At 27.7% G+C, this 8,062-nt stretch overlaps 1 protein-coding gene across 1 annotated transcript; it reads right to left on the bottom strand.

Annotated features, from left to right (window-relative positions):
* Positions 1-5,135: 5,135 nt before the first annotated feature.
* On the bottom strand, positions 5,136-7,543 carry LOC107866596 (pathogenesis-related protein STH-21). The gene is made up of 2 exons (XM_016712626.2): positions 7,288-7,543; positions 5,136-5,676 (listed from the first exon to the last, which is right to left on the bottom strand). The coding sequence occupies exons 1-2, from the start codon at positions 7,466-7,468 to the stop codon at positions 5,378-5,380; spliced, it is 480 nt and encodes a 159-aa protein (XP_016568112.2). The 5' UTR covers positions 7,469-7,543; the 3' UTR covers positions 5,136-5,377.
* Positions 7,544-8,062: the final 519 nt, after the last annotated feature.

The raw sequence follows: 8,062 nt of genomic DNA on the forward strand, positions 1-8,062 counted from the left end.
ATGGGAGTTTTAGATGGTATTTATAGGAAAAAGTGGAGTGTGATTTTAGGGTGTGTTTGGTATATGGAGTAAACTTTTGCTGAACAAAATTCATTCATGTTTGATTAGTTAAAATATCAAAATATATTTTATGGAAAAAGGCCTAAAATATTTTTCAATTATGTGAAATGGTGCAAAAATGTTCTCCGTCTATCTATTGAGCCTAAAATACCCTTCACGTCTAGTTATTAGGCCTAAAATGCTCTTCAACTATGTAAAATGGTGTAAAAATGCCTTCCGTCTATCTATTGGGCCTAAAATGCCCTTCAACTATGTAAAATGGTGCAAAAATGCCCTCCTTCAACCTTAATTTAAGAGAGATATTTTTCAATATTCAAATTAAAAGTGGAAAAGATAATCTCTGCTTTCAAATCTTTTTCTCTCTTATATTCAAAATTCAAATATTTTTAAATAAACTAAGTATTCTACTATTTGTTCGTGTGCGTTTCATTTTGCTTCATGTTAATCATCTAGTATTATTTCATTATCGTGTATTTTTAATTGTAATACAATGGATTAACCATAATTTTTTATGGATAAATATTTATGGAATAAAAATTATTATGTTAGAAGTACAGATATACCATGTATTTTTGTTCCGTAAATATAATTTATGTCAAAGTCAAATTATTATTATATTTTTTATATAATTTATAAGATAAATATTCATGGTATATCTCATTCTTTCGAAAGTACTTTTCTTGTTATAAAATTATTTATTGAATATAAATATATATTTTCAGTATTATATGGTGTAAACTTTTTATATCTAAAATATACAAAATATGTTTATGGTATCAATATAATTTATATGGCATAAATATAATTTATATGGTATAAATATATCATGTACTTTTATGATATAAATATAATATGCATAATATATAAATATATCATGAATTTTTATGATATAAATATATTATGAATTTTTATGATATAAATATACCATGAATTTTTATGACGGAGGGCATTTTTGCATCATTTTACATAGTTGAAGAGCATTTTAGGCCCAATAGGTAGACGGGGCGTTTTTTGCACCATTTTACATAGTTGAAGGACATTTTAGGCCCAATAGATAAACGTGAATGACATTTTAGGCCCAATAGGTAGACGGAGGACATTTTTGCACCATTTCACATAGTTGAAGGGCATTTTAGACCTTTTTCCGTATATTTTAAGAAAATTAAGTTTCTTAAGAATCTTTTCATTATTTTCAATATGACTTCTTCACTTGTTTTGAAATACTTTACTTGAGTCGAGGGTCTATTAAAAAGAGTATTTCTATCTTCCCTCATAAGATAAGAATAAGATATGCGTACACACTACTATTTTCAGATCTCATTTGTTGTATTGCATTTAGATGCTATTGTCAAAATTTCTTAAATATCATAAAAATAATTTTTCTAAAGAGAGTAGAAAAAACAAGTTCTCTATACCATATTTTAAATTCATTGTCCTCCCGCCGCTCTCAACCCCAACCCTTTGACTACCTCCGATCCTCATTCTCCGCTTCGCCTTATCTCTATAGTGTTTTTTAGATTATTTATGAATATTTTTGAGATAATATTTTTTACATATTTAAAAAAAAAAACGGAAGCTACTTGTTTTTTCAAAGAAATATTATTTCATAGAGAACATTTTTCTTTGTACGCAAACACACCCTTAGAAGTCAGTAATGAGCAGCCTTAATTTAATCTTAATTTCATCATTCAGAGCACTCCATTGTTGACATTTTGTGTCCATTTTAATTATTTTTTTCCCTATATTGTGTCTCATTGTCTTAATAATTAATTTGTTGAGAATTTTATGCCAAATGGTATATAACAATGAGGCTTGCTGACACGATATTATATTAAGTTAATTTGGACGGTGGGAATCTACCAATAATTTCGTTTGCGAATATTGTTATCAGTATTTAATAGTAATTATTAAAATTTAAAATTATTTAGTTTCATTCATTCAAAAAATGAAACTTACAGTCTCATGTGTTTGAATTTACTGATGTCGTCCTAAAAGGTACTTTTATTTATAATAATAATGTGCTCATATTCAACGCTGGTATCATATTAATATAGTAATTTTTTGTGTTAATTTTTAGTTGATCATATTTGACTTGATATAATTATTAAAAAGATAATAATTAAAAAGATAATTTTAATATATTATTCTTCATAATTATAAGTAGTTTAAATATTGGTAAAATAAATAATATTTAATAGTATATTTACTATACTTGGTATTCGTAGGAGTGGGCATTCGGTTTGTTCGATTTGGTTGTTTAATATCGGTTTGATTCTTCGATTTTCAGATTGACGAAAATAACAACCTAACCAAACCAAAATAATTTCGGTTTGGCTCGATTTCTACAAATTTGATCGGTTTAATTATTTTGAATTTTTATTTTGGCTTTGAAGATTAAAGTAGCGAACATTCCTTTGTCATGATTGATTTTGAAATGTTGTACATCTATGTCAATTCCTCGTGAAATACCAAGCAAACATATCGATGATACAGACATGTTGATGATACAAACACATCAAGCATCACAGGTGTCGCTTATTATATACTCCCTCTGTTTCATTTTTGTTGGTCTCTATTGCCTTGACATACCCATTAAAAAAAATATTTATTAGGGGGCTATTTTACCAAATTAACCTTATTAATTATGCTTTGAAAATATAAATTTGAATATATGCAACTTGTTTAGTCATTTGATGATAAGGATATTATTGGAAGAACATGTTAAAATCCTTTTGATTTCGTCAATGAGACAACTAAATTGAGACAAATATTTTTAGAAAGAAAATCAACTAAAATGAAATGAAGGGAGTAAGACTTAAGAAAATATGGAAAGCAGCAATACAACAAGAATATGAAAAGTTGTTGTTGCTTCCAATGTTATCTATCAATTCACAAATCTACAAGTCAACGACTATAAATTCTAATAATCACCACAAAAATACCACAAGCCATGAATTTAGGTACGTAAATCGTAAGATTAGGGTTACTTATTATTAGGGTTATTGAAAACCAAACCGTTTAATCGAATTTAAAAAATTTGAAGTTAAAACCAATTTGAAAAATCAAAAAATCGAAACCAAAATTAATTTTCGATTTGACTTTTTGCGATTTAAATCAAAATATACCCAATCTTTGATATTCGCTCGATTAAATTTGAATGCTACAAATTTAATTTTAAGGGCAACGATTTTCCACATAATTTCTTTCATTCTCAGAAGCTAAAATCCAATAGTAAAGATAGGGATCCTGTTAGTCAATGACTATAATATATTCCGTCTTTACTAGCTCTTGTTGTGATTATAACGTCCAAAATAATTTGTCCAATTTGGGACCTGTTTTAAATTAAAATAGAATTATACAAGAATTAGTTTTTCATGTATTAGTTATACATGTATTATTTATTCCACCTTCTATTTTACATAAAATAATATATAGATTCCTTCATAACTTAAACGGATATTAGTTAAGTGAGTTTCTAAATTGTAAATTAAACACCATAAAAAGGACAATCCCATCAAGGATCGACCCCATGTTAACGTGGACACATAAGCAATTAATTAGAAGGGTTTTTTTCTATCTCATCAAGCCAACCTCCAATTTATTTATGAGTTCTTATCTATAAATTTTTATTGCCTTCTTCTATTTTTTAAATATATTTTTGAGATCTATAATAACGGATAGGGGTTCCCTGTAGATCCACCCATGACCAGAATAATTTATTCATAAATAATACACCTCATATCTATATCTATAATATATCAAAAGTATGAACAATCTTAAAAATGCCGTTTGTACTTTTTAACTTTCATTAAAAGTTTTTGTTTTAGATAAAATTATTTTTTCACTATTTTTTCTTGATATTTAAGAGTTGAAAATTAGTCAAATATATTTATGATAAAACCTTAGCTTATTAGAAGTCATGAGAATTAATGACAACTGATATTTTTTTCATTAATTTTAGAATTCTAAATCAATTAAATTTGATTTAAAGAAGATTTGAAAAATTTAGAAAGAAATGTAAACGCGTTGAAAGAAGAAAAATTTAAGAAGTACCAATTTTTTAAAAGTTTTAAGCACGTAATAAGAATGTAATCAAAATGTAAAAGTGATGATGTAAAATATATATGTGCTTACACTAAAAAATATATTTATGTTTACATTATTATATTAAAGTGTGAAGAATCTTTGAAAAGTGATTTAAACTTTTACACTTCATTAAAAATTTCTGCAATAAATAAAATTATTTAATTTTAAATAATCAACGTTACACATGTGAGACACCTGCAGCTAAACTAAACTAGTATAACACGAACATATACAAAATTTTATACCTCAACAGATGTAAGTTATCCTATAAAGTGAGGAAACTATAGACTATCGAAGATGGAAATAATATATGTCATGTGGCCAAGCCAAAACACAAATTGATCATGCTTACTAACATATTGTTGGTTCACCGATCGTCAGTGGCGAAGCTAGAATTTTTATTAAAGAGGTTTACAAGTGAATCTACGAACTAACTGAAGGGGGTTCGACATCTACTATATATACATAAAAAATAATTTTAACCATGTATATATGTTATGTGGCCAAGCTAAAACACAAATTGATCATGCTTACTAACATATTGTTGGTTCACCGATCGTCGGTGGCGAAGCTACAATTTTTATTAAAGAGGTTTACAAGTGAATCTACGAACTAACTGAAGGGGGTTCGACATCTACTATATATACATAAAAAATAATTTTAACCATGTATATATAGTATAATTTTTCATTGAAGGGGGTTCGGATGAACCCCTATTCCAAGTGTAGCTCCACCACTGCCGATCGCGTGTGGTAGTAAGTGTTTCTTTATTGTCAATTAAAGGTTTTGAATTCAAATGGATGTGTTGAGCTAGTTTGAGTGGATCAAAATGAATTGAATTAATAAATTTGTTGGATTAAAATTGGCTCAAAAGTTACTTAAATAAAATAATTTGACGGAATTAAACTATAACCGTAGTAAAAAATTTATAAAATTTAAATCATGAATCTAATCTAACTATACATGTGAGGTTTAGGAGAAGCATTCGATAACTAAACTCGTGATACTCTTTATTGAAAGTTCTTTCCATGACATACAACTGAAAACACACAATCAATAAAAGACTTAACAATGTAAAATTCAATCCCATGGAAGAATTTGATACAACTCCATATATAATCAATCAGTTTTTTTCGTCTCATCTAAATCTTTGAACTTCTTAGGCACAACAACTTTTACTTATTTAATAATAAATACAAGACACAACAACACACAATTTTTTTTTCATAACTTAAGCGTAGGCAGAAGGATTGGCGAGGAGGTACGCTTCGATGGCCTTGACAATGTCATTGGCTCTCCCTTTGTGCACATTGTGTTCTTCCTCAGTAACAACATAGTCACCTTTTGTCTGGTACACAGTTACTGTGGTTGCAACACATCCTCCATTTGCAGAACCTTCTAATTTGGCATCATAGTCAACTGATTCTGCTTTGTCCGCAAGAACATCACCTTCGATAAGTGAATATTTTGTTACTAAGTTCTTGTCGTCAATCACATGAATCTTGTGCTTCAAGTACTTCATTGGACCACCTGTCATTAACAAAAAGGATTAAGTTTCATACATTATAAGTGTAAATATAATACTAAAAGGTCAAGGATATTTATAAATGGAGGTGTTAAATGAGCGGAGTGAATTTTAAATTTGGACGGGCCAAAATAGGTTGAGTTAATGCTCCCTCCATTTTGTTTTAGTTGATTTTTTTTTTCTAAAAATATTTATTTCAATTTAATTGCCTCTTTGACGAAATCAAGAGGATTTTATTATGTTCTTCCAATACTATCCTTATCATTAAATTACTAAATGGAGTGTATATATTCAAATTTATATTTTTAAAGTATAATTAATAAGGTTAATTTAGTAAAATAAATTTCTAATAAATATTTTCTTAATAAGAGGTATATCAAATTAATAAGGGTCAGTTATTTTGAAATGGAGGAAATAGATGAGTGAGTTTTGACCCATCCATAGTTGAGCTGATGTGGATCTAAATGCAAGTCATAACCAAATTTGTCCAATTATTACTAGTTGTAATTACTTTATTTGTTTTGTATAATTTTTAGTACTACCTTATAAAACTGTATTTTTCTTTATTGTGATTAGGGGTGGGCATGGTATGGTATGATAGGTATTTGAAATTTTGATACGATAATTTCATTATTCGATTTTTAAAAATATTATACCATTACTATACCATATTAATTCGGTATAGTTCGGCATTTTGACGTTTGGTCTCAATATTTTGTGGTATGGTAATCGATAATCATAGTTTGTTTAACTTTGATAATATATATCGTATATTAGAGTATTATTACTTCGACTTTTCAAAAGCATGTCTTAATTGTATCATAAAAATGCATTACACATGTAGAAATATTGAAAAAGAAGTACAAACAATTCCTTTTATTAGTCAATTACACCAAAAAGACATTTCAATCAAGATAGAGTAGCGACAGTTTCAAAGTCTAAACATTTTTATACTAATACTAAGTATTTTTTTTTTTTGTATACATATATATATATATATATATATATATATAAGTTACTTATGTAACTATATATACTTCGGTATGGTATTCGGTATTTCGCTATGTCATTTGTAAATACCGTATACCATATCATATATCAAAAAAATTTAAAATGTATACTATATACCATACCAAATACCATAATACCAAAAACCACGGTATCAAAAAATTTGGTTTAGTATGGTAATTCGGTATATACCATATCATTGGTTTAGTATGGTAATTCGGTATATACCATATCATGCCCACCCTTAATTGTGATTATATACATCAATTTAAAAAATATCATTTTGAAAAATATTCTGATAAGATTTCATGGGAATTGATTTGGGCTACATATTAGCTAAGTTTTGACTGATTGAGTTAATAAATGATCGGGTCAAATAACATGTGCCCAAACTTAAGATGGATATATTGATTCAATTTATTTATGGACTAATTTTATTACCTCTATTTGTAGCTTTCAAGATATATTATTGTTTCAACAAATAAAGATGATCTACTGGTGTAAAAATTATTTTGGAGGATTATTTCTCAGAATCGATTATGTAAGTAACCAACAAGACGAGTTCCAATATAAATATCGAACACTCAAAAAACAAACATAAAACAAACCTTCGACAAAAGTGATCTTCTTGATGGTACCAGGACCACCATCACCCTCAACATTCTCAATGCTCTCAACATCAGGTATCAATTTAGACACAAGGTTGTTAAAATCAATAACCAAAGCTTTGAATAGCCTTGATGGGACAACTGAGGCTGTGGACTCATCAGTAAAGGTATAGACACCCATAATGTTTGATTAATTTGCCTTGAACAAGAAGAAGAAAGAGCTTAGGATAAGATGATTATAATGTTTTGAAGTGTGTGATATATGGGAGTTTTAGATGGTATTTATAGGGATAAATTGGAGAGACCATTTAGGGTGTGTTTGAAAATTTTTCCATGGTTGATTAATTAGTCAAAATATTTTTTTAGAAAAACAAATTTCTTAAGAAATTTTCCACTATTTTTAATATGGTTTCGTTATCATTGGATTTTCTTTTCAAATTTGTTTTGAATTGCATTACTTAAGTGGATCTAGATACACAGTCTTTCTATATTTATAAGATAAAACTAAGATCTACGTACACATTATTTTCTTCAGATCCATTTGTGTCGGGAAAATAACTTTTTTGAAAAGAAAAAAGATATTCGATATATAATTTAAGCATACTACTGTTTGCTATTATCTTTTTCATCAAATTCCAAACTATTATTAAGAGCATGAATAGGTATGAATATGATTTGTAGATAATGTAATTTATCACCTCTGTAGACACCTAATTTTATCCTTCCCGAAGTTTAATTTTATTCATTTAGTTCACCTTACCATGTGTCTCACCCA

Source organism: Capsicum annuum, chromosome 3 (assembly GCF_002878395.1).
Source record: "Capsicum annuum cultivar UCD-10X-F1 chromosome 3, UCD10Xv1.1, whole genome shotgun sequence".
NCBI classification, from domain to species: domain Eukaryota; kingdom Viridiplantae; phylum Streptophyta; class Magnoliopsida; order Solanales; family Solanaceae; genus Capsicum; species Capsicum annuum.

What these genes read in the sequence shown, in the direction of transcription:
- LOC107866596 (XM_016712626.2), bottom strand. Translation starts at nt 7,468, where the DNA reads ATGGGTGTCTATACCTTTACTGATGAGTCCACAGCCTCAGTTGTCCCA. An exon ending in GAAGATCACTTTTGTCGAAG is followed by an intron (nt 5,677 to 7,287) that starts GTTTGTTTTATG and finishes TGTTAATGACAG; the next exon opens with GTGGTCCAATGAAGTACTTG.